At 40.8% G+C, this 26,782-nt stretch overlaps 1 protein-coding gene across 8 annotated transcripts in view; it reads right to left on the bottom strand.

Moving 5' to 3' along the window:
• Nucleotides 1-25,918, bottom strand: part of CDC42SE2 (CDC42 small effector 2) — a 116,488-nt gene extending 90,570 nt beyond the window's left edge. For 4 of the 8 annotated variants that reach the window (XM_008014328.3, XM_008014326.3, XM_008014325.3 and 1 more), the window contains exon 1: nucleotides 24,268-24,402. Coding sequence is in view for 1 of the 8 variants with exons in the window: in XM_038009842.2 (XP_037865770.1) it covers nucleotides 24,268-24,859 (592 nt within the window). In the remaining 7 variants the exon portion in view is untranslated. Of the gene's footprint in view, nucleotides 1-24,267 lie in introns of all 8 variants that reach the window. The other 4 variants (XR_012090864.1, XR_012090865.1, XM_008014327.3 and 1 more) reach the window with 3 other exon arrangements.
• Between the last annotated feature and the right edge of the window lie 864 nt (nucleotides 25,919-26,782).

Below are 26,782 nucleotides of genomic sequence, written 5' to 3' on the forward strand. Positions count from 1 at the left end.
CAAAACAATACTTTCAAGGTAAAATTAAAAAGTGAAATAATTTACCTCAAAAGGTAAATACAGGATACCAATTAAGGCAGAAGATAAGCTGTTCCCCTAACTCGAGTCGCCAACCCAGTATAAGATTTGATATTTTCCGGGGGTACACAGGTCTAGACAATTTTAAGGAGATCAATTTTCAGATCACCAACTGCCTTTTGTGCTCTTCTAAAATTGACGTATCCAAGCACAATTCCTTGTCTCTTCCATCTTTCCTTTCACAATAGCTCTTTTACGTTATAAAAGGAAGTCAAGGCCAGGCACAGTGGCTCACACCTGTAATCCTAGCACTTTGGGAGGCGGAGGCAGGAGGATCGCTTTAGGCCAGGAGGTGAAGACCAGCCTGGGCAACATAGAGAGAACCCATCTCTACAAAAATAAAATAAAATAATTAGCCAAGAATGGTGGCATGCACCTGTGATCCTAGCTACTCAAAAGGCTGAGGCAAAAGGACTACTTGAACCCAGGAGTTTGAGGCTGCAGCAGTGAGTGAGCTATGACTGTGCCACTCTACTACAGCTTAGGTGAGCAAGTCCCTGTTTCTAAGAAGAAAAAAAAAAAGTCATTTCTCTTATTCATCTCAAGCTTAAACATGCTCCTCACCTCAAGAAATCTCCAGTGTACCAAAAGGACAATTGGGAGAGACTTGGGAAAAGTCTCATGTGAGCAAAACAAGAAATATTGAAAGAAACGATGCCTTATGCTACAAACTCTCGACATGACTCCTTGCTTTATCAATCTGTCTTAGAAGTAGAAAGTGAAAGTCACTGAGTGCAGGTACCGAGGTGTTTATTAGAATTAAAAATAAAATCATTTCTGATGAGAAAACATACCCCATTTGGCTGATTTGATTATGAGGACTAGCAATTAGATTTTATAGCAATATTTCCCATTAAAGTGAATAACCAAAATCCACCAGGTCAAGATCTTGGTCAATACATTATGTAAAAACATATACAACATACAATACACCAGAAACTACATCTTTTGCAACTTTTCAAACATGATGATAAATCTTAATGTCAGTTCTAAAATGTATTAAGTAGTTTTTCCAAAAAACATGTATAGAATACATGAGCCAAAACGTTTAACAATTACCCTAACTTGCTGACACAGAATACTATTAATAAATAATACTGATCAAAGAAATCAACTTGAAAAGTGATGGGGGTAGGAGGAACAAGAATAATCCTTCAATTTCAGTGCTTAAAAATGTCTATACCAAAGCTTCATTCCTTGCTCCTCCAAATTAGGCAACAGGCATCTCTAAAGCAGTTAAGTTTCCAGGTCAACCTAACTTTCTGTTGCAAGCAACAAATGGTACCAGAAGCTAAAATTCCTAATTTGCTCTCAAATACTTAGTGAAGAATCTACCAGGCCCAGTGGCTCACACCTATAATCGCAGCTATCTCAGATACTGAGGCAGAAGGATCATCCGAAGCCAGGGGTTTGGGGCTGTAGTGAGGTATGACTGCACCACTGCACTTCAGCCTGGACCATAGAGTGAGGCTCTCTCTTAAAAAAAAAAAAAAAAAAGGAATTGAAATTACCGTATTTGGAAGTTATGTAGCATATGGCTTTTTAATTAGACACTCACCATACTGAAACTACTCAATAAGCTGATACTTCATGAAACTTGGGAGGTAGAAATATCTTCTGATGAAAAAGCACACTAAGGCCAGGTGCGGTGGCTCAAGCCTGTAATCCCCGCACTTTGGGAGGCCGAGATGGGTGGATCACAAGGTCAGGAGATTGAGACCATCCTGGCTAACACGGTGAAACCCCGTCTCTACTAAAAAAAATACACAAAAAAAACTAGCCGGGCTTGGTGGCGGGCACCTATAGTCCCAGCTACTCAAGAGGCTGAGGCAGGAGAATGGTGTAAACCCGGAAGGCAGAGCTTGCAGTGAGCTGAGATCCGGCCACTGCACTCCAGCCTGGGCAACAGAGCAAGACTGCGTCTCAAAAAAAAAAAAAGAAAGAAAGAAGAAAGAAAAAGCACACTAAAGTATCTTTTAGCATTCTCAAACTTTATGAGGAACTAAAAAGCATAACATCTTGATTCCACATTTTAAGAGGAAAAGTTGCATTTACTAGTTCACATATTCTTTTTAAACATTACCACAACTTCTTCTGGTTTTTTTTTTTTTTTCTTTTTTTTTTTTGAGGCAGGGTCTCCCTCTGTCACCCAGGCTGGAGTGCAGTGGGATGATCATGACTCACTGTAGCCTCAACCTCCTGGGCTCAAGCAATCCTCCTAAGTAGCTGGGACCACCATGCCAAGCTAATTTATTTATTTACTTTTTGATAGAGACAGAGTCTCACTATTTTGCCCAGGCTGGTCTCAAACTCCTGGGCTCATGCGATCCACCTGCCTCTGTCTCTCAAAGTTCTGGGATTACAGGTGTGAGCCAACATGCCAGGCCACTTCTCCCATTTTGACAAAATAATAAATGGAGGCAAAATAATCAAATAACAAAAGAAAAAAAAGTACGTATTAATTCAATTCTATAAAAGCCCAACTATTAGGGAAAAAAGTATGGAGACTTTTAAATCTATTGGCAACATTTTACCTCTTCAATCCAAAGAGAAACACACTACAAAGAAAATTTCAGCAGGATATGGTGCTTCACACCTGTAATTCCAACACTTTGGGAGGCCAAAGAGGGCGGATTACTTGAACCCAGTAGTTCAAGACCAGCCTGGGCAACATGGCAGAACGCCATCTCTACAAAAAGTGTCAAAAAAAGAAAAAAAAAAAAAAGCTGGGCATGGTGGAGCACACCTATAGACCCAGCTACTTGGGAGGCTGAGGTGAGAAAATCACCTGACCGCAGGAAGCGGAGGCTGCAGTGAGACATGATTGCACCATTGTATTCACCTGGGCATCAGAGTGAGAACCTGTCTCAAAAAAAAAAAGAAAAAGAAAAAAAAGTCTATAAACATTCATTTATTTCTAACGAAACACTACAACTGACACATTATGAAAACAGAACATCAACGGTTCAGACTAAAAGAAAAGAACAATTTCTGAACAAATCAAATCTAAGTTGAATACTGTTAATCTCACCACCTTTAAAATACAGCTGACCCAAGGGCAGGCAAGGTGACTCATGCCTGTAATCCCAGCACTTTGGGAGGCCAAGGCAGGTGGATTACCTGAAGTCAGGAGTTTCAGACCAGCCTGGCCAACATGGTGAAACCCCGTCTCTACTAAAAATACAAAAATTAGCTGGGTGTGGTGGTGGGCACCTGTAATCCCAGCTACTTGGGAGGCTGCGGCACAAGAATCGCTTGCAACCAGGAGGTGGAGGTTGCAGTGAGCCAAGATTGCGCCACTGCACTCTGGCCTGGGTGACAGAGCAAAACTCCATCTAAAAAAATAAAATAGAATAAAATAGTAAATAAAATACAGTTGACCCATGAAGTACACAGGGATTACGGTGATTACAAATAAATACAGTTGACCCATGAAGTACACAGGGATTCCTGGCAACCTGTCAGCCCCTCACTTCATCAAAAATCTGCACATAACTTTTGACTCCTAAAAGTTAATAGCCTACTGTTGACCAGGAGTCTTACCTTAACAGAAACAGTCCATTAACATATATCTTGTATATGTATTATATACTATATTATTACAACAAAGTAAGCTAGAGAAAAGAAAATCTTAAGGAAGAGACAATATATTTACCATTAAGTGGAGTAGATTATCATAAATGTCTTTATCCTCACCATCTTCAAGCTGAGTAGACTGAAGAGGAGGAGGAAAAGGAGGGGTTGGTCTCGCTGTCTCAAGGGTGGCAGAGGATAAAGAAAGCCTACATGTAAGTGGAATTGTGCGGTTCAAACCCATGTTGTTCAAGGGTCAACTGTACGCTTATAAAGCCTTATTACCTAGTAAACAGAAGCTTCTGAAGGCTAGTCATGAAATACTTGGCATTCATTCCCTCTCACCACTCCCTATAGAAGTCTTCCTGTACCTCAGGGGCAGGAATGCTTTATTAAAAAACAAAACAAAACAAAACAAAACAAAACACTGACCAGGTGCATTTGCTTATGCCTATAATCCCAGCATTTTGAGAGGCCAACGCAGGAGGATCCCTTAAGCCCAGGAGTTCAAGACCAGACTGGGCAACACAGTGAGATTCCATCTTCACAAAAAATATTTTTTTTAATTAGCTGGGTGTGGTGATGAGCACCTATAATCCCAGCTACTCAGGAGGACCGCTTGAGCTGGGGAGGACTGCTTGGGCCCAGGAGGACTGCTTGAGCCCAGGAGGCTGAGGCTGCAGTGAGCCAAGATCATGTCACTGTACTCCAGCATGGGTGACACAGTGAGACCCTGTCCCCCCAACCAAAAAAAAAAAAAAAAGCTACATTTCCCAGACTTTCCTTTACAATTAGTATTAGAAATGCAAACAAGGTCCTGCTAGTTAGAAAGCCTCTTACGAGATTTGTAAAGCAGAAGTGATATGGAAGCTATCTTTCTGCTGCTGATTTCAGTGGTGAGCAACGACACAAAGAAGGTTTAGAAACAACTGCGATAGCCAAACTCTACTCACTAGATATAAACGCAGCTAGAAGCAGTTATGGTACCAGATTCAGTGTTCCTATGACTACTCCTCAGTTTGTTTCCTGACCTCTCAATCACAACTATGGTCTTATGTTCTTGAATGTATTAATCTAGTGATAACCCTCTGATTCCAGCTCTTCCAGACCATGCAATGATTTTATAAGTACCAAACTGCCTACCATAAAATATCTTTCTGCCTAAAAATCCTAGAATAGAGTTTGTTTCTTGCAAGGAACTCTGAAAGATACAATACTGTTCATTATGTTTAAAATATGCATTGCCTATATTTTTCCTCTCCCTCATTTCAGAAGTCAAATACACGAGATTTATTCTACACTGCTATTATAAATTGAAATGTTTAGGTCAATGTGAAGAATTAAAAGTTCTCTTAGCCATAGTCAGAAATTATTTTATTTATAATATATGCTAATCATGAATCAACATAGAATATTAACACTCCTTACACTGAATGATCCTGCTTTTCTTGGCTGAATAAATTTATATCAGTAACATACAAAGACACAGCTACTGTTGGTTTTTCGGTTTGGGGTTTTATTTTTTTGTGGGGGGAGCCCAACAGGGTCTCACTCTGTCACCCAGGCTGGAGCACAACCCCAGCTCACTACAGCCTCAACCTTCCAGGCTCAACAGATCTTCCTGTCTCAGCTTCCTGAGTTGCTGGGACAAAGGTGTGTAGTACCACCTCGCCAGGCAATATTTTTTTGTTTTTGTTTTTGTTTTTTCAGAGACAGGGTTTTTTTTATGTTGCCCAAGCTGGTCTCAAACTCCAGGGCTCAAGCGATCCTCCCACCTTGTCCTCCCAAAGTGCAGGGATTACAAGCATGAGCCACTGTGCCTGACCTGGGTTTTTTTAGAGATAGGGTCTCATTATGTTGTCCAGGCTAGACTCAAGTCCTTGGGCTCAAGCAATCCTCTCACCTCAGCCTCCCATGTAGCTGGGACTAAAGCGCACACCACCACAGGCAACCTCTATTGTCATTTAAAAAAACTATTATTTTACTTTGATTATAAAAGAAGTATATGATCATTGTAAAAAGTGTGGAAAATACAGAAACATTTTTAAATTGGGGACTGGGCCCAGTAGCTCACATCTGTAATCACAGTGCTTTAGGAGGCTAAGGCACAGGATTGCTTGAGCTCAGGAGTTCACAACCAACCTGGGCAACAGAGCAAGACCCTATCTTTACCAAAAAAAAGTTTAAAAATTAGCTGGGCATGATGACATGTGCCTGTAGTCCTAGCTACTCAGGAGGCTGAGGTGCAAGGCTCACTTGAGGCCTGGAATTCGAGGTTACACCAAGTATGATCACACCACTGCACTCCACCCTGGGCAACAGATAAGACTGTCTCCAAGAAAATCAAAAATAAATCAATAACAACCATTCCCCAAAGTCAGGTATATTTAACAGCTGTACATGTACAATTTTGTATCCTACTTTAGCACTCTGACAATTGTTTCCCCTTGAAATCCTTCATAATGAATTACTAATAAAAGGTACATGCACATGTACCTAATTTAACCATCCTTCTTTGTTAAAAATTAAGGTAATTTTCAATTTTTTTAAATTATAAATAATGTTTCACTGAATACTTTTGGATAAAAAGCTTTTTGAAGGATAAATGTGTTTTATCCATGCAATGGGATATCATTCAGCCATTAAAAGGAATGAAGTACTGATACATACTACAACATGGATAAACCTTGAACATTATTATGCTAAGGGAAAGAAGCCAATTACAAAAGGCCACATATTTCCTACATTGCTGATAGAAATGTAAAATTGTGCAGCCACTTTAGAAAACAGACTAGCAGTTCTGCAAAATATTAAACACGGAGTTACCATACAACCCAGCAATTCTACTCCTAGGTATATATACCCAAGATAAATTAAGACAAACCCATGCAAAAACTTGAACATGAATGTTCATATTTATAGCAGCATTATTCATAACTGAAATGTGGAAACAACCCAATGTCCATTCACTGATAAATGGACAAATAAAACACTATATAATCATTCAATGGAATAATATTCAGCCATAAAAGAGAATGAAGGGCCCGGAGCAGTAGCTCATGCCTGTAATCCCAGCACTTTGGGAGGCCGAGACGGGCAGATCATCTGACATCGGGAGTTCAAGACCAGCCTGACCAACATGGAGAAACCCCGTCTCTACTAAAAATACAAAATCAGCCAGGCATGGTGGCACATGCCTGTAATCCCAGCTACTCGAGAGGCTGAGGCAGGAGAATCATTTGAACCCAGGAGGCAGAGGTTGCAGTGAGCCGAGATCACACCACTGCACTCCAGCCTGGGCAACAAGAGCAAAACTCCATCTCAAAAAAAAATAAATAAAATAAAAATGATGTACTGATACACGCTATATGAATAAATCTTGAAACATTATGCTAAATGAAAAAAGCCAGACACAAAAGGTCACATATTGCATGATTCCACTTATATTAAATGTTCAAAGAGGCAAATCTAGAAAGAGAAAATATGTAAGTGGCTATCAGAGGACGTGGAGAGGGAAGAATAGCAATGATTACTCATTGTTTTGGGGTGATGAAAATATAAAATTAGTAGCAGTCGTTGTACAACACTGACTTATTAACAAAGGTGATTTTGGCCAGGCACGGTGGCTCATGCCTATAATCCCACCACTCTGGGAGGCCAAGGTGGGCGGATCACCTGAGGTTAGGGGTTCAAGACCAGCCTGACCAACATGGAAAAACCATGGTTCTACTAAACATATAAAATTAGCCCGGGCGTGGTGGCGCATACCCGTAATCCCATGTACTCGGGAGGCTGAGGCAGGAGAATCACTTGAACCCGGGAGGCAGAGGTTGTGGTGAGCCAAGATTGTACCACTGCACTCCAGCCTGGGCAACAAGAGGGAAATTCCGTCTTAAAAAAAAAAAAAGACGGCTGGACGCAGTGGCTCACACCTGTAATCCCAGCACTTTGGGAGGCCGACGCGGGAGGATCACAAGGTCAGGAGATCGAGATCATCCTGGCTAACACGGTGAAACCCCGTCTCTACTAAAAATGCAAAAAAATTAGCCGGGCAAGGTGGCGAGTGCCTGTAGTCCCAGCTACTAGGGAGGCTAAGGCAGGAGAACGGCGTGAACCCAAAAGACAAAGAGCTTGCAGTGAGCAGAGATGGCGCCACTGCACTCCAGCCTAAACGACAGAGCAAGATTCCATATCTCAATAATAATAATAATAACAATAAAAGATTTTTTTAATGTGAATTATCTCAATTAGGGTGTCATTAATGAAAGAAAATAACCTCCTCTTCCCCCAAAAAAGAAACAAAAAAAGGTTACTTCCTTAGAATAACCTCTCAGAAGTGGAAATACTAGGTTTTACTCTTTGACATATGCCAAAGCACTTTTGAGACAGGTTCCAGATTTATACTACCTCCAACAGCATATTTAGTATCTGTGTCATCACTGTACTCAGGTCTGAACCAGCACCATTCCTTAAATCTTAAATCTGATAAGAGAAACTTGTTATTGTTTATTACTTTAAAAATGAACACTTTCTCCCCATATCTTAATCATAAACTTGTCAAACGGTCAGTTCTTAGCCTTTAAAACTGACTTCTCTATGTATATAACACAAATGTTTCAATTTCTCAGGAAATGTAGAAATGTACTTTCTTACAATTTTGGTTAGCAATAATTAACTCATCCCAACTCAGTTCTATTTCAGCTTTTAACATGAAAACTTTCCTTGAAGTCAAATATTTTTAAAACAGTCCAAAGAACTACTTTCCTCCTTAGACAGGGAAATTAAAATTTCCCTAAAAGATCACTACCTGGGTTACACGTTTCTAGTTTCCTGACTGCACTTAACTTTCAAGTGAAATGTCCAAGTGGCTCCCAAGACATTTTAAAACGATATGGTATTGCTGAAAGAAAATTAAACATTTATCAACATCTTATTCTACAAGCCAAATGCTTTATGTGCATTACTTCATTTAATCCTAACAAATGTATTGCTCTTACTTAACTGAAAAGGAAAATGAAAATCACCAATGGTAAGAACTTGCCACGCAGCAAATATGTAGCAAAGTTAGAGATCAAATTGAGGTGTGTCTAAATTTCAAAGTCCATATTCTTTCTGCCACTTTACAGTGCTTTCCAAGCTAAATGAATACGGAAAATCAGGCAAGACTTTGAATACTTGTTCTGCCACTTACTGTGTGACTAATTTCTAAACTTCTTCAGAGCAGAGTCTACAAACAACAAGGTCACTGTTCACAAAATAAATATTAAAAGGGGAGGCTAAAAATTCACTGTAGGATGAAACTTTTTTTAAATACTATTTTTTCAATAGCAAAATGTATGAAATAATTATAAACACTTTTCTTGAATTTGTCTCAAGATTCACTTTACCTTCCAACAGAGGCACTTGCATATCCACTCACAAACATGTAATGTAGATAAAAAACACTTCTTTAGGGGCTGTCAGTCTCTTCTGTAGACCACAAATGCATCATTTCTCAGTAGAAAAGGCCACATCAACTACATTGCTCTTTACTCTTCTGTACCACATGAGAAATGTTTTCAGTAACATATGCACCATTCAGGAAGTAGCACAAGGGGGTAAGAGGAATAAAAGACTGGAGGAGCTTGTGAGCAAGCAGTGATACAACACAGAAAGGACAAAGTTAAGAACAATAAAAATGAAGGCAAGACATCAACGGTCTACCCTACCCCAGGTAATGGATATCACTGTGATCAAGGAAAAATCCTTAAAGGATCTTTGATTCGCTTTTAAAATTGCTATTTAACGACCCAAACAACCACTTGACAAGTTTGGAATTGGTGATTTCTAAAGAATGCAATATACCAATATATAAGAGCAATTCTTCCACAGGATTTTTCACATTTCTAAAACAAAAATCAAAGGAAACATTAACATAAGAATTCTTACATGCTAAAATTTTTCCAAAAACTATTTCACTCCTCATTCTGACACATAAAAAGGGTAGCAATATCTAACAAAATTGTCATATGACAGATAGATGAAGGCCTTCAACAAAACACAGTTTTCTTCCAAAATTATTTTATTATTAAAGGATCAGTAGGACTTGGACAGACGAAAAAATATAAACTTATCTACGGGCTCACATTTTACCCTAGGGCTATTATTAAAATAATTCTGCTGTACATAGAATCCTGTACGGTTTTCATCAGCTAGTATAAAACAATCAGGCTATTGTGCAATGGTAAGAGGGCTCTTAAGACAAAAATTACTGCTGAAGTAATTCTTTTCTCCAGTTGACTTACCACATTCTACTCTCTATAAACACCATTGTTTTTAATCACAACTTTACTTACAGTTTTATCCTTGTCAAACAAAATTTTCACTTTCCAATATGACCCTTTCAAACTGAAGTCATAAAAAGTAATACTTTTATGATAATATTCATTAAAGTGAAATGTTATAGAATAGTCTATGTAAGATTTTGTGAAACAACATATATCCATACTGAGGCATCTGGAAGGATATTCATCAAAACATGATCACCGACTAGTTATTAAATCTTAGGGTGGTAGGATTAAAACTTTTTCCTTAGCTTGTATATACTTTCTGATATTCTACATTAAATACAGTTTGTGTGTGTGCATAAAAGAGAACAATTTCAGTTAAAGGATAAGAAATGTAGGCACCATATTTTAATTCAATAGCACCAGTTCAAATCCAGTTATTCAGAATTAACAAAGCAACTGTTGCTCAAAAAGTGCCAATAAACTCCCCTAAGCCAACAAAGTTCAAGTTTTTTTTTTTGTTTTTGTTTTTTTTTTTTTTGAGACAGGGTCTTGCTCTGTCACCCAGGATGGAGTGCAGTGGTGCGAGCTCAGCTCACTGCAGCCTTAACATCCTGGGCTCAGGCGACCTCCCACCTCAGCTCCCAAGTAGCTGGGGTCATAAGCACACTCATGCCCAGTTAATTTTTGTATTTTTTATAGAGATAGGGTTTCACCATGTTGCCCAGGCTAATCTCGAACTCCTGTACTCAAGCAATCAGCCCACCTCAGCCTCCTAAAGTGCTGGGATTACAAGCGTGAGCCAACCACTGTGCCCAGTCTCAGAGTTCAATTTTTAAACAATAAATGTTCTCCAATCAGAAAATGGTGTCTGTAACTTTGTGTCTCTTTAAAGAACTGGGGGAGAAGGTGGAGGGAGAGTGTGGAAAATGGGTTGGAATGTCCAGGTGACCATAAGAAAGGTAACAGGAAAAAACCTGAGAAAACAAGACAAAACCATTTCATTGATTCGTAAAAGAAATCACAGAGTAGCAGAAAGTAAATCATCAGAGAAAGTAAGCAAGCACTTAAAGCGTAGTAAGTAAAAGCAGAAAAAAAACTTTAAAAAAAATTGAACTCAGGAGTATTTATGTAAACCATTCTGAAAAGTTGGGGAGGAAGGCTGAGAAAATGCTACATAACAAACTGAATCAGTTCTGCTTTCTTGACCAGAAAAGGAACGCCTTTCAATAGGCTTATTTAGCATCAGCAGCAAAACCAAGAACACTCTCAGAGGAATCTGAAGATCTTTTGTGCCTGCTTTGGAATGAACTATTAGATATACACTTAAACAATATACAAACATATAAATAGCACATTTTATGCATTAAATGAATCTAGAAGTAATTATCAGATGTAAAGAGAACATAACTTTGAAAAAGGTGAAAGCACTGATATAACTCCACTGACCGCCATGAAGAAATTTCTTTAAACCAAAACAAGCAATTCTACTAGAGTAAACCGTAAGAAATTGCCAATATTCAACAGGTGTGGTGGCTTACGCCTGTAATCTCAGCGCTTTGAGAGATCGAGGCATGTGGATCATTTGAGGTCGAGAGTTCAAGACCAGCCTGGCCAACATGATGAAACCATGTTTCTACTAAAAATACAAAAATTAGTTGGGCATGGTGGTGCACACCTGTAGTCCCAACTACTCAGGAGGCTGAGCAGGAGAATCACTTGAACCTAGGAGGCAGAGGTTGCAGTGAGCCAAAACTGAGCCACTGCACTCCAGGCTGGGCAACAAAGCGAGACTCTGTTGAAAGAAAGAAAGGAAAGAAAGGGAGTGGAAGGAAAGGAAGGAGGGAGGGAGGGAGGGAAGGAAGGAAGATAGGAAGGAAGGAAGGAAGGAGAAAGAGAAAGAGAAAAGAAAGAGAGAAAGGGGCAGGGCAGGGCAGGGAGAAAAGAAACTGCCAATATTCAAGCATTTTTCTGTCTATAAAAACAACAATTTCATATGATCCCCCTCCCAGTGGTCTGTTGATAAATATTTAACCACCTCTTTGAGAAAAGGGCCCCTGATGTGTAGCTTCTGCAGTCCACCATTCTGTAAATGTCCCACCATGGCCAGTTTCAAGCTACTAACATGATGTCACTGAACATAGAGCTGGAGAGAGAGGCACAATCAGCTAACCAGCTCCAGCACAACACTGGCTCCATTTACCACTCTGATCTAAAGATCATCACAACGGTTCCTAAATTTTCTCATCCTTTTCTAAAACAGGCTTTTATCTGAACAATTCAGTTTCTTTTCTAGGTTAGGAGAAATATGCTTTCAACATTTTAAATTATTAATACACTAAAATCACTCACAAGAAAGAATAGGCAGGGTGCAGTGGCACACACCTGTAATCCCAGCACTTTGGGAGGCCCAAGCAGGCGGATCACATTCTCAACCAGCCTAGCCAACAAGGAGAAACCCCATCTCCACTAAAAATAAAAAATTGGCTAGCGTGGTGGCACACGCCTGGAATCCCAGCTACATGGGTGGCTGAGGCACAAGAACTGATAGGACCCAGGAAGCAGAGGCTGCAGTGAGCCTGGATCGTGCCACCGAACTCCAGCCTGGGCGACAGAGCAAGACTCCATTTCAAAAACAAAGTGGGGGGAATAGATGAGATTGGTACCTGGCTTTATCCTACCAATACTTTTTTTTACTGAACACCTTTTGGTGCCAGTATTGTTTCAGGCATTGTAGACAGCAAGAAATAAGACAAAAGAAGTCTCTACTGTCATAAAAATAAATTTTAAAAAACACATAATTTCAAGGACTGACAAATGACATGAAGAAATTAAAACAGTGATGGGAGGAGCTATGTTTAACTGAGTGGTGAGGAAGCAGGAGGTGATATTTAAGCTGAAATTGGAAAGGTAAAGGGCCAGGCTAAAAAACATCTGGGAAAACACCACTTCAAACAAAGGAAACAACCAGTATAAAAGCTCTAAGCCAAGGCCAAGAATGGCATGTTTGAGAAACTGAACAGACTAACTTAGCTAGAGTATAGGGAGCAAAGGTGAGATAAGAGGCTGTCAGGGCCAAATTAGGTACAGACTGTTGAGTTTGTATTTTCTGGGTGAGTACAGTTTATATCTTATTCTGAATGGGTTGGGAAACAACTTTACATAGTAGTTTGATAAATGTACTGAATAGAATAAATGAAGGCATAATGTCATGTATTATTTTAATGACCCCTTATAAGACTGGGGTCACACCAATGAACTGTATTCAGTTTTCTCAATATGACCATTTTGATTACTTAATAATCTATACAGAACACTATGAAGTTAAAGTAGGATGGCAGGCATCAAACTACGAATACAGCTGAAATAAACTGAGTGGTAGGACTGCACACCAGCTCAGAAATAAGGATCTTCTTAATCCAAGATGGTTATGTGTGAAATGCTAACACATGAATTCAACTAGGTCAAGGTCAAATTCTAATGAAAATGACCTAGTCTACAAAATAGATTATTTCAAAATTGTAAAGAAACATTTCTAGTATGTCATCCAACATGACGATTTTATTTGGTATGTAAACAGACTTTTTAAAAATTATAATGGTCGCCAGGTGTGGTGGTTCACGCCTGTAATCCCAGCATTTTGGGAGGCTGAGGTGGACGGATCATCTGAGGTCAGGAGTTCGAGACCAGCCTGGCCAACATGGTAAAACCCCACCTCTACTAAAATACAAGAAAAAAAAAAAAGTCTTAGCTGGGCCTGATGGTGCACGCCTGTAATCCCAGCTACTAGGGAGGCTGAAGCAGGAGAATTGCTTGAAGCCAGGAGGCAGAGGTCGAAGTGAACCAAGATTGCGCCACTACATTCCAGCCTGGGTGACAGAGTAAGACTCCACCTCAAAAAAAAAAAAAAAAAACTATAATGGTCATGTTTATATGACAGTCTGAATTGTATCTGCATATTACAAAAACTGTAAAGATATAATATATACACACCCACACACACTGTGGCTACATAAAAGTCCCACAAGTCAATAAAGACATAAATTATTGCATATTATACAAAAATGGGAAAATGTTTACATTGGTTTATAAAGAATAATTTATACTTGCACACAAACTATCTCTTAATTCACCAACTTCTAAGCCACCTATTTTAACAATTTATCTAAAAGATTTTTTTTTTTTTTAAACAGGGTCTCACTCTGTCACCCAGAGTAGACTGCAGTGGTGAGATCTCGGCTCACTGCAGCCTTGACCTTCCAGGCTCAAGCAATCCGCCCACCTCAGCCTCCTGAGTAGCTGGGACTATAGGTATACAGGCCTGGCTAATTTTTCTACTTTTTTTTTTTTTTTTTTTTTGGTAGACAGGGTTTCACCTCGTTGCCCAGACTGGTCTCAAACTCCTGAGCTCAAGCAATCCACTCACCTCAGCCTCCCAAAGTGCTGGGACTATAGACTTGGGCTATCGCACCTGGCCAATATTTTTTGTTTAATCAACCAACAGGAAACAAGATCTACAGCTCAGGAAAAAAAAAAAAAAAAAGACCTTGTCTTGATACAATGAAATACAAAACTTCACAAATCATTAATTTTTTTTGCACTTTCATTTCCCAACTATCAGTAAAACTGCAGTTTTAGTATGTATAAGCATTTTTAGGAGCACAAATATGTATATGCATTTAATAAATACTACTCAATAAAGTTGTATTCGTTATTGTAGCTGCTAGTTTACCATGGAAATATAATAAATATATGTTCTTTTTTTTTTGAAAGGACAGTAACTAGGCAGTACAGTACTAAGAGGACAGGCATACTAATAAATTTTTGCACACTAAAAACTAATCCCTCCCTAAAACTGTAAGACTTCTATTTGAGCTTTCAAAAAAATGCACAGGATACCATCGAGCTAGCTCAGTAAAAGTAACTGCTTTTCTTTAACAAAAGAAGTTTCGCAAAAACTAGCGCAAAAAAAAGAAAAAGAAAATAAAAAGAAAGAAAAGAAAAACAATGAAGTTTTGGCACCCAATCTCATTTGAGCCTGTATCCCTGATAAAAAGAAAGTTATAAGGTCAGGCACAGTGGCTCACACCTGTAATCCCAGCACTTTGGGAGGCCCAGGTGGGCAGATCACTTGAGGTCAGGAGTTTGAGACCAGCCTGGCCAACGTGGCGAAACCTTGTCCCTACTAAAAATACAAAATTAGCCAGGCCTGGTGGCGGACTCCTGAAATCCCAGCTACTTGGGAGGCTGAGGCACAAGAATCGCTTGAACCCAGGAGGCGGAGGTTGCAGTGGGCCAAGATCACGCCATTGCACTCCAGCCTGGGCAACAGAGCAAGACTCTGTCTCAAAAAAAATGATAAAAAATTAAAATATATATATATATATGTATATAATTCTAGCTAGACAGAATGAGATCGCAGGGGACTAAAAGTAAATATATAGAAGAGGTCTAAACATATGTCCCTGAAACACTGTCTCATTTTTCAGAAGTTGGGGCAATGAAAAGGAACCAACAAAAGAAACTGAAAATAGGCAGTAATATGCCAGAAACAAAGGGAAGAAAGAGTTCAAACACGATGTTATCAACCACATCAAATGCTCTATTGCTTCTACATCCACTGAGATTAGGCTTGAGAACTAGGGAATTTACCACCAACAAAGTCACTTAATAATCTCAAAAAGAGCCGCCATGGTAGAACGAATGAGAAAAAAAGATGATTGTAGTGGATCCAAACAAGACAGGGAGCACTGATGACAACAAATATTTACCTTTTTGGAGAGGAGTAACTAAAGGAAGATGTGGCATCTGGGAGATATTTCAGTGTATCTATATGCTGATAGGGATAATCCAGTAGAAATGGGGATATGACGCAGCTCATTAGCATGCAGGAGAATGAGATGAATACTGAAGCAGTGCAATGTCCTTAAGAGGAGAAAGGGGCACGAGTGGAGACCATGATGACAGAATAGTAGGAAAGGCAAAGTATGGGTAAAGATACAAGGAGACATGTAAAAGTTTTCTTCTGATTGCTTTCATTTTTGATATACAGGAAACAAGGTCATGGGCTGAAAATGAAGAGGAAAAAAGGGATGCTAGAGGTTTGACGAAAGGCATTAAAAGTCATCTGTGGTGATTCAGTCAGGAAACGTACTAGGATTATAGAAGGATTAGGCCAGGTGCAGTGGCTCACGGCTGTAATCTCAGCATTTTGGGAGGCTGAGGTAGGCGGATCACTTGAGGTCAGGAGTTAGAGTTCGAGACCAGCCTGTCCAACGTGGTGAAACCCCGTATCCACTAAAAAAAAAAATACAAAAATCAGCTGGGCATGGTGATGGGTGCCTGTAATCCCAGCTACTCGGGAGGCTGAGGCAGGAGAGTCGCTTGAACCTGGGAGGCAGAAGTTGCAGTGAGCCGAAATCGTGCCACTGCACTCCAGCCTGAGTGACACAGTGAGACTCCATCTCAAAAAACAAAACAAAACAAAACAGAAACAAAAACAACCAGCAGCACAAAGGGCCCTCCTTAGGTCAGTGGTCATGAATTTAAAGGGAGAGCTGGGTCAGCTTGGGTGTGTTTTCCTCAAAGCATGCTCAACTTCCCAGGTATAGGCTAGAACAGATGGAGAACTGGATACGAAGGATGTGGGGGTGGGGGTTTGGCCAGGTGAATTACAACGGAAGAATGTTGCAAGGGAGCTGAATGTGTATAAAAAGGAGAAATTATAATAGCGGACCACGAATTTAAGGCATGGTAAATACTCAAGCGAGGATGTGGAAGGAGGTGGTCTTGGGACAGCATAGAGGTGGTAGCAGCGATGGATTACAGATAGCAGACATACAGAAGTACTATTGAAGAAACGTTTACAGCCATCCCTCGGTATCCATGGGTGACTGGTTCCAGGAACCCCGCCCCACCCTGGCCCAAATCCCCGGATGCTGAAGTCCCTTACATACCTAAAATGGCACGCTATTTGCATATAGGCACATCCACCCATATACTTTGAATCATCTCTAGACTATGTATACCTAATCAAATATAAATGCCACGTATAATTGTTATACTGTAGCTTTTTACCTTGTTGTTCTTACTGTTTTCTCTTTTTAAATACTTTTTATCCTTGGCTGGCTAAATCCTCAGATGTGAAATCTGATGATTCAGAGGGTCTACTGTATATTATGGAAGGAGCTGGAAAGACAGGATGCTGAGACCCCAGTGGAATTACTGAAATTGCGTCTATGAAATACCCTCAATAAATCATAGGCAGTTCTGGTTAAAATGTTACAGAATTACCTTTAAGACTGAAGAAAAATCTCACCCTGGGCAAAATGAACCTGCAAGATAAAGGAAACTGGAAGGCTAAATTGAAGCTGGAGAACTGTATCTCAGGAATTACAGCTGGAGCTTCCTAGACATAGACTCCTCAACCATTTCCAGCACTCCTGAAGAAAGAGTCAGCTTTGCACAACTTGGCCAACTCAGAAGGCAAAAATGCCAGATCACAATCAGATGAGCCACAATAAAACTATACCTTCCCAACTTCCCCCCTGTATCTTTTCTCCACTGAGCTGCATCCTGAAGTGGTAGGAATACCATACTGAAGAAGACCTGGCAAAGTAAAAAGAGAAGCCAACTAACTAGAACTCTTCCTTTCCAAAACAAGCTTCTAGGTTCACAGCAGTTTTGAGCCAAAGAGAAGTTCTGAAATGTACAAGGGTTTGAACACTACTATACTGTAACTTCTAATGACTAAAGTGAGACTGACAAGTGGCCAGAGGACTTTTTGTTACCTAAAAGTGACTTAAAAGGCTATCTGATCACACTAAAAGCTCATCTAGAAGCAGAGAAAGACTTAGTCTACAGGGAGGGTTTTGAAGGCACACTGAAAGTTGTTTTTTGCTTAAACGTTACCAAGGTCCACCCATTAAACCTTTCAGTTCTACAGATACCAATAAATTCCCACTACATATACAGTGTAAAACATACACAATGTTGAATGTACTCAAAATTCATTTTTGCTTTACTAAACAAAAAGTGAATGTTTTATTAAGTCAAATGAAACAAAAATAATTTTATACTGTTGTTTCTATTTTTTTATTTTTATTTTTCTTTGAGATAGAGTCTCGCTCTTTTGCCCAGACTGGAGTGCAATGGCACGATCTCGGCTCACTGCAAGCTCCGCTTCCCGGGTTCATGCCATTCTCCTGCCTCAGCCTCCCTAACAGCTGGGAATACAGGGGCCCGCCACCACGCCTGGCCAATTTTTTGTATTTTTTAGTAGAGACAGGGTTTCACCATGTTAGTCAGGATGGTCTCGATCTCCTGACCTCGTGATCCACCCGCCTAGGCCTCCCAAAGTGCTGGGATTACAGGCATGAGCCACCAAGCCCGGCCAGTTGTTTTTGGTTTTTTTTTTTTGTTTTGTTTTGTTTTTTTTTTTAGATAGTCTCGCTCCATCGCCCAGGCTGGAATGCAGTAGCGCCATCTCAGTTCACTGCAACCTCTACCTCCTGGGTTCAAGCAATTCTCCTGCCTCAGCCTCCCGAGTGCCTGGGATTACAGGTGTGAGTCACTGTGCCCGGCTAACTTTTGTATTTTTAGTAGAGATGGGGTTTCACCATATTGGCCAGGTGGGTCTGAAATTCCCAAACTCAGATGATCCGCCCACCTCAGCCTCCCAAAGTGCTAGGATTACAGGTGTGAGTCACCGCGCCCAGCTTGTTTTGTTTTTTTGAGATGGACTCTCGCTCTGTTGCCCAGGCAGGAGTACAGTGGCGCAATCTCGGCTCACTGCAGCCTCTGCCTCCCGGGTTCCCATGATTCTCCTGCCTCAGTCTCCCAAGTAGCTGGGATTACAGGTGTGCTCCACCATGCTCGGCTAATTTTTGTATTTTTAGTAGAGACAAGGTTTCAGAGGCCAGGCTGGTCTCAAACTCCTGACCTTAGGTGATCTGCCCACCTCAGCCTCCCAAAGTGCTGGGATTACAGGCATGAGCCACCATGCCCGGTCAATAATTTTATGTTTTAGTACAAGATACAAAAACTCGATCATACAGATTTCATATGAAATCACAGCATGAGTTTCTAAGTGGGCAAAGCAAGAAAACAGATACATAAGGGCTCATCATTTAGTTACTTTCAAAGGTACCTAGATTTAATATGATCTTAACCTAATACTTTCTAGGAAAAAGAGGGAGTATGTTTTACCATAATCTATTTGACTAAAATACATTAACAGGTATTTTACAGCGTCAGGATTAAGACAACTTATTACCACGTCTTTTTGGCATTTCTATTCAGGAACTCCCTTTGGATGGGGGCCCAAAGCAGTCTCAGCTAAATCCTGCACTACTCACTATTTGTTAGTATTATAGAAAGATTCAAGTATACTTAAGCTTTGAACTAAGGTGGCAGGATGCATAAAATTAATAATTTAAAAGCTAAATTCCTGGCCTGGCACGGTGGCTCACGCCTGTAATCCCAGCACTCTGGAAGGCCAAGGTGGGCGGATCACAAGGTCAAGAGATCGAGACCATCCTGGCCAAATGGTGAAACCCTATCTCTATGAAAAATACAAAAATTAGCCAGGCATGTCGGCACACACCTGTAGTCCCGGCTACTCGAGAGGCTGAGAGAGGATAGTTGCTTGAACCCAGGAGGCGGAGGTTGCAGTAAGCCGAGATCACACCACCGCACTCCAGCCTGGCAACAGACTCTGTTTTTTTTTTTCAAAAAAAAAAAAAAAAAATAAGCAACCTGGGCGTGGTGGCTCACACCTCAAATCCCAGCACTTTGGGAGGCTGAGGCAGGTAGATCACCTGAAGTCGGGAGTTTGAGACCAGCCTCACCAACATGGAGAAACGCCATCTCTACCAAAAATACAAAATTAGCCAGGCATGATGGTGTATGCCTGTAATCCCAGCTACTCAGGAGGCTGAGGTAGGAGAATCGTTTGAACCAGGGAGGCGGAGGTTGCAGTGAGCCGAGATCGTGCCTTTGCACTCCACTCTGGGCAACAAGAGTGAAACTCCGTCTCGATAAATAAAAATAAAAAGTTAAATTCCACGTTTTTCCAGGTAGTATGAAAAATATCAGAAATAAAATGCCCTTACCTAACAAGCTAGTATTAAGAATAAGCTTGACCGGGCGCGGTGGCTCATGCCTGTAATCCTAGCACTTTGGGAAGCTGAGGTGGGTGGATCACCTGAGGTCAAGAGCTCGAGATCAGCCTGACGAACATGGAGAAACCCCGTCTTAACTAAAAATACGAAAATTAGTCAGGCATGGTGGCAGACGCCTGTAATCCCAGCTACTCAGGAGGCTGAGGCAGGAGAATCACTTGAACCCAGGAGACAGAGGTTGTGGTAAGCTGAGATTGCACCACTGCACTCCAGTCTGAGGGACAGAGCAAGACTCTGTCTCAAAAAAAAAAAAAAAAAAGAAAAAAAAAAGTAAGCACGTGCATGTGCTTCTCTCAAGTTCCTCTCAAGAGGCACAGGAAAACTATAACGTCCCCCTCTGAGACTGACTAAAATATTACTAACATTCAATGTTCAATAAAATGTTAAAATATTTCTTTCATGAAAATTGAGAATAAGAACAATGCAGATCAAAACCAATTTGCATTTTTAATTTTGAAAAAAATCTTATAAAACCTTAACAAAATATCCCAGATTCATCTTCAAGCAGATGAGGAATCTAAATAAACGCTTTCGTAATTTTAAAAAAGACAACTGGAACTTGAAAACATAACCGTAACCCATCTCAGAAAATAATGTGAGAAATTAGTTATGAAGTATTTAAATAAACTTTTTAAAATTAAAACTCTATCTACACAGGCAAATATGAGCACAGCTGCAATATGCCATGTTAGTATCATTATTAATCACTTTATTAATTACATCTGAGGAAAAAGAAATGCTTTCTAAATCATTCTAAAAGGTCTTACAAAAAAATGAACTACCCTCTCCCCAACAGTCACATACACCATGATGAAGAAAACACCAACATTTCAAATATTCCAGCAATTATAACACAAGATAATCCTGAAATTTATTTAGCCTCAAAACATTACGAACTACTCCAAGGAAGGAACAATACTTTGAAAACACTAGTATTTTTAAGGTATAAAAAAAAATTATGGCCAGGGGCGGTGGCTCACTCCTGTAATCCCAGCACTTTGGGAGGCCGAGGCAGACAGATCATCAGGTCAATTGATCAAGACCATCATGGCCAACATGGTGAAACCCCATCTCTACTAAAACTACAAAAATTAGCCAGGCATAGTGGCGCACACCTGTAGTCCCAGCTACTTGGGAGGCTGAGGCAGGAGAATTGCTTGAACCACGAAGGCGGAGGTTGCAGTGAGCCGAGATCGCACCACTGCACTCCAGCCTGGCAACAGGGCGAGACTCTGCCTTAAATAAATAAATAAATAAATAAATAAATAAATAAATTATGAGTGCTGATTTCTTGGAAAAATATATTTTAACGCAGCTGCTGATTGTCAAGAATTCTGATAATGTGCTTATCCAGAAAAAAAAAAAAAAAAAAGGCCAAACACTTTTCACTTAACACATCACACCTTCCTTACTTGTTCTTTATCATCACTATTACCATTTACAATTAGGTATGTCATCAACACCAGACTATCAGTGGTACATTGTCAGGTAACTCTTCCTCCGAGAAATATACATTTAAAGAAAAAGTATTACAATTCTCTATCATTAAATTTTAAGGATTACTTTCCTTATTATTTCTAGAAACAACAATAAAAAGCTAACATAGCACATTTTGGGAGGCTGAGGCGGGCACATCACTTGAGACCAGGAGTTCGAGACCAGCCTGGCCAACAGAGAGAAACCCTGTCTCTACTGAAAATACAAAAAATAGGGCGTGGTGACACATGTCTGTAATCCTAGCTACATGGGAGGCTGAGGCAGGAGAACAGCTCGAGCCCCAAAGGCGGAGGTTGCAGTAAGCCAATATCGCACTGCTGCACTCTAGCCTGGGTGACGGAGCCAGACTTCATCTCAAAAAAAAAAAAAACAGCTAATAGCCCGTAAGTCCAAAATCTGAAAGTTCTATTTGAATGTAAACATTATCTTTAACAATGTAATAAGTATTATAAGCATTAACAGTCAAAAGAGCCCACTTAAATACAAAAGCTAACTATAAAAAAATTAATATCTACATTATTTCATAATGATCAAGAGTCACTTTGGATCACATTAGTCTGGATTCCTGAAATAAATACAATATTACTGCTTTTTACACATATATAGATTAAAATAGGCAATGCAACCTTATGTTCAGAATAAATGCAAAACTACAAATCTCATCCTTTTTAATTAGTAGTTTTATCACAGTTGAAATACTAAAAGATAAGTCCACATACGGAACCACAAATTATTACTAATAATCCTTCCCTTTTCAGCACTATCAAGTTTATAAATCGCATTTATTTGTAAATGGTGAACACAAAGACAAAATAAAATTCCTGAAATGAAGCTTTATTTTAAAACATTTCTTATAGAAAAGGAATCCACTGTTTATCTTTGGGGGTTTTTTTAAATAGAAAATGTTATTACAAAGATTACTTACAGAAAATAGGACCAGAAGTACATTACCCTTCAATAAATATACTGTACCAAAGTCTCCTAATAGGGACAAGGGAGAGAATTAAAACACTAGTTTATTAAATGTCTTCCTCTTCGTTTTAAAATGTAGATAGATTCTATTAAAGTGACAATAGAAAAGTTCAACCCAATAATTTTAGCTGTACAAAGTTACTTATTAACCTTTAAAGGCTGTTATGAATTTACACTTCCTGCAGTTCCCCTGCCATCTTTCCCAACTTAAGTAGCCACTAGGGGTTTAAGACAGTCACCACTTGTGACATCAATAATAAGGAAAGAACTTTACATTCAAGTTTAAGAAAAGGATAATTGTGGATTTTGCTTGTGCCCAGAAACAGTGTGCAACACAGGTCTCAGCCCATAAACAGGTGCTTCATGAATATCTGTTGAGTAAATGGTGACATTTTATTATATTACTGCAACATTAGTTCCCCCCCCAAATTTAGAGTTCTCCTTTGCTCAAAAAGCAGCAAGACCATACCACAGTCCCTTCTCAAAAACACATAAACTTCTTTATTCATAATGAAATAGAAAGCTGGTTGTCAAAATACAGTCCCACTCCCTCTTTTTCTCAATTATTTTTAAAGGTTAGAAATAAGGCCTGTTTTTAAGAAACAGAAAATGTATACCAACCTCTCCCAAACCAAAAGAGAAAATCCACACTTGATATATATTTTCTGTGTTCATAGTATTCAGAGTAAGAACCGACTCACAATAGTATGTTATGTGGGATAAAAACTTAAAACAAACGTATATCAAAAATACATGTTGTTTGCCGACATTATTTCCTTAATCATAATCAAGAGGATATGTGCCTGAATTTTACTAGATGTGAGATAAGCTTTGTCTGATATTTCAAGATTCATTCATTCAACAAATACTTTACTGAGCACATACTATAAGCCAGGTCCTTCAATGAAACATTTAAACTTTGTAAACTGCACATCACCCCTCAAAATTCCCCTAAAAAAGCTTATAATTTAAAGTAATTGCAAGCTAAAGAGAAATCCCCAGTGTTGTTTCTTACACAGAGTGAAGTCAGCGGATCGGGGTTTTTTTCAGCTGTGAATGCGGCATCAAGGAGCCGCTACCTACCACACCCGTTGCCTAAAATCGCAACTTAAAGCAGCAAGCACTGGGTAAAACAACCTGTAAGAGTAGCTGAGCTCCCGCGACGAGGTGGCCAGGGGCTTTCACGCCCGGGGCCCGGGGAGAACCGCGGCAGGACCCGCGGACGGAACGCATCCGGCGCCTCCGGCGAAGAGTCGGGGCTCCGCAGCCAGGTGTCTTTGCTCCCCCAGACCCTCACCTAGAGACCCCGGGCCCTCCCCGCCCGCCCCTCGCACCACCCTCCCGACTTCCAGACCTGAAAAGTTGGGGGGAGGGGGTCTGCCTTTCCATTTTACATCAGGCGGTCAGTTGGCTGCCTCAGCCGTCCGCCTGCCGTGAATTATGAACTGAGCGTGTAACCATTCCTCAGAGGGAACAGAAAAAAAACCTAAGGCAGGGTCCTAGGGTATAAGGACCTCGCCCAAACCTGAAATGGAGACGCAAGCTCAGCCCACAGCCCGCAGCGCGCTGCTGGCAGGGCCGGGCCGCGCTCACCCCAGAGCCCTCAGGGACGAGGGTTCGGGGCTTCGGGACCCCGCCCAAGGGGCCGAGAGGGCGAGGCGTAGGGGCCGACGCGCGACTGGCGCTGGCACTACACTCACCGTCGCCTTTGTCTCTGCCGCCCGCTCCGGCCGCAGCCCCTCTCAGCGCCGGCTCCGCGGCTCCTGCCGCCCCCACGCCTGCAGCTGCGCTCCCCGGCGCGCTCGCAGCTTCCTTGCTCCCCCTCCCTGCCCAGGCTCGCGCGCGGGTTGGGCGGAGCGAGAGGCGGCGCGCGCCCCTAGAGGGGCTGGAGGGGCGGGCGCCGTTGCGCAGCTGCGGCGGCCGCAATGTTGGCCCCGCCCCCGCCGTACCTCCGGGATGGGAGGGTCGGCCGGCAGGCGGCGGGACCCCCGGGGTTCGAGCCGCGGGGGTTAGGAATTGGCCTTTGTAACTAACTGACGCCTGAGATCCGGGGCTGCAGCACTCGCGGGAAAGGACGCTCCGAAAGATGGCGACCAAACCTGGGCGGGAGCTTGCGGGAGCCCTTTCCCACCCCAGCCCGGGCCGCGGACAGCCTTGCGGAGGAGCGACGTCTGCGCACGTTGTGGGGCGGTGGACGCGCCCAGGCGAGGGTGGGTGGGTGCTGAGCGGTTGTGGGACGAGGGGTCTCTCTGTGGCAGTTGAGAGTCCGTCCTCTGACCACTGCTTTTTCATGTAAAAGTCAGACTTGTTCAATCCGTCATTAACTGGGTTAAGGCCGAGATCATCTACCTGGCATTTGAAATGCGTGAAAATTACACATGTACTGGACTTCTGTGATTCCTTTGGGTGTGTATTTTACATATCTCAGAAATCAGAAATATGAGTGCCCTATCTAGCAGCCAGCAGTCCACCAAAATACCTGCAAAACTTTATCGTGAGGTCAAAAGGATAAAGAGCGTAATGCCACTGAAGTAAGCTCTCAAACCTGTACTACTTTGAATATAATAAGTAGTGTATGGTCTTCCCCATTCTAGGTTGATGGCGAGGATTTCTAGTTGCTCAGGTCAAAAACTTTATATCATCCGTAACTCCTCTCATACTCTCATTTTCACTTTCAATCTGTGAAGAAAGCTTGTTGGTTGTACCTTCAAAATAGAACAGACTGGGCAACATAGCGACACCCTGTCTCTACGCACACACAAAAAAATAGCCTGGTGTAGTGGCGTGTGCCTATAGTCCCAAGTACTCTGGAGGCTGAGGCCAGGAGTTAGGTTACAGTGAGCCATCATCAGGTCACTGCACTCCAGCTTGGGCTGGACGGAGTGACACCTGTTTCCAAAAAAAAAATTCTCAGTCTTTCCTACCTTGCTATTTTTCCTTTCTTCCCATGACACTTCCCACCTTGTAACAATCTTTGTAATTCACAGTCAGCCCTCCGTATCCATGGGTTCTGCGTTCCTGGATTCAACCAACCACAGATGGAAAATATTTGGGGAAAAAAATACAACAATTTAAAAAAAAAAAAAACAATACAATATAACAGCTATTTACATAGTACTTACATTGTATTATAAGTAATCTGGAGATAAAGTATACAGGAGGATATATATGGGTTATGTGCAAATACCATATCATTTTATATCATAGACCTGAGAGGATTTTGACATTGGTTGGGGTCCTAGAACCAGTCCCCCTCAGATACTGAGGTATGACTGTATTTATTTGATATGTTTAGCTTTTAGTGTCTGCCTTCTCTAGTAGAAGCTGGGATTTTTGTCTGTTTTATTCAACTGATGTATCCCAAGTGGCTAGAATAAAAGAAAAATTTTAAAATTCCCTGAGATTAAAAAAACTAAAGCAACAAAAAATGACCAATTTTTTTAATTTTAAATTTTCTCTTGGTTTCTGTTTCAGTTAACCATAAGATCTTTATCTACATCATACTATAAGCATTTTGATTTTCCAATTTATCTGAGTATAGTGATAACCATTTACTTGACATTTAATGCAGTTTTTTGACCAATGATACACTACAATCCTATTTCATTGAATAAGAATAACATGATAGAGTATAGGAAGGTTACATAAAGACTATTCTAAAAATTTCCTAGAACAAAAAAAAAAACAGAAAATTCCTGAACTTGATATATGTGCTTATAAGCCTCCCTTTGAATTACAAATGTAGTAACCTTGTGTGAATGCCTTCCTCAGCCATGAAAAATAGTAAATTTTCTATCATTTACCTATAAAGGGTAGTATTCATTATGTAAACATTTATTTCAGATTTTTCATATTTTGTAACAGAACATTACGTGATTGAATAGCACGATATAATTTCAGTTGCTATAGCTATTCATACACCCTTCTCATCAGTTAAAAAAAAAAAAAAAAGTCAAGTACACAATGCCATTCAGTTGAATTGACACTTTTTTTTTTGGGGGGGGGGACAGGGTCTCACTCTATCACCCAGGCTGGAGTGCAGTGGCCTAATCTGTGCGATCTCAGCTCTCTGCGATCTCTGTCTTCTGGGTCCAAGTGATCCTCCCACCTCAGCCTCCCAAGGAGCTAGGACTACAAACGCACACTACCACATCTGGCTAATTTTTGTATTTTTGGTAGACAGGGTCTCACTATGTTGCCCAGGCTGGTCTGAAA

This window comes from Chlorocebus sabaeus, chromosome 23 (assembly GCF_047675955.1).
Source record: "Chlorocebus sabaeus isolate Y175 chromosome 23, mChlSab1.0.hap1, whole genome shotgun sequence".
NCBI classification, from domain to species: domain Eukaryota; kingdom Metazoa; phylum Chordata; class Mammalia; order Primates; family Cercopithecidae; genus Chlorocebus; species Chlorocebus sabaeus.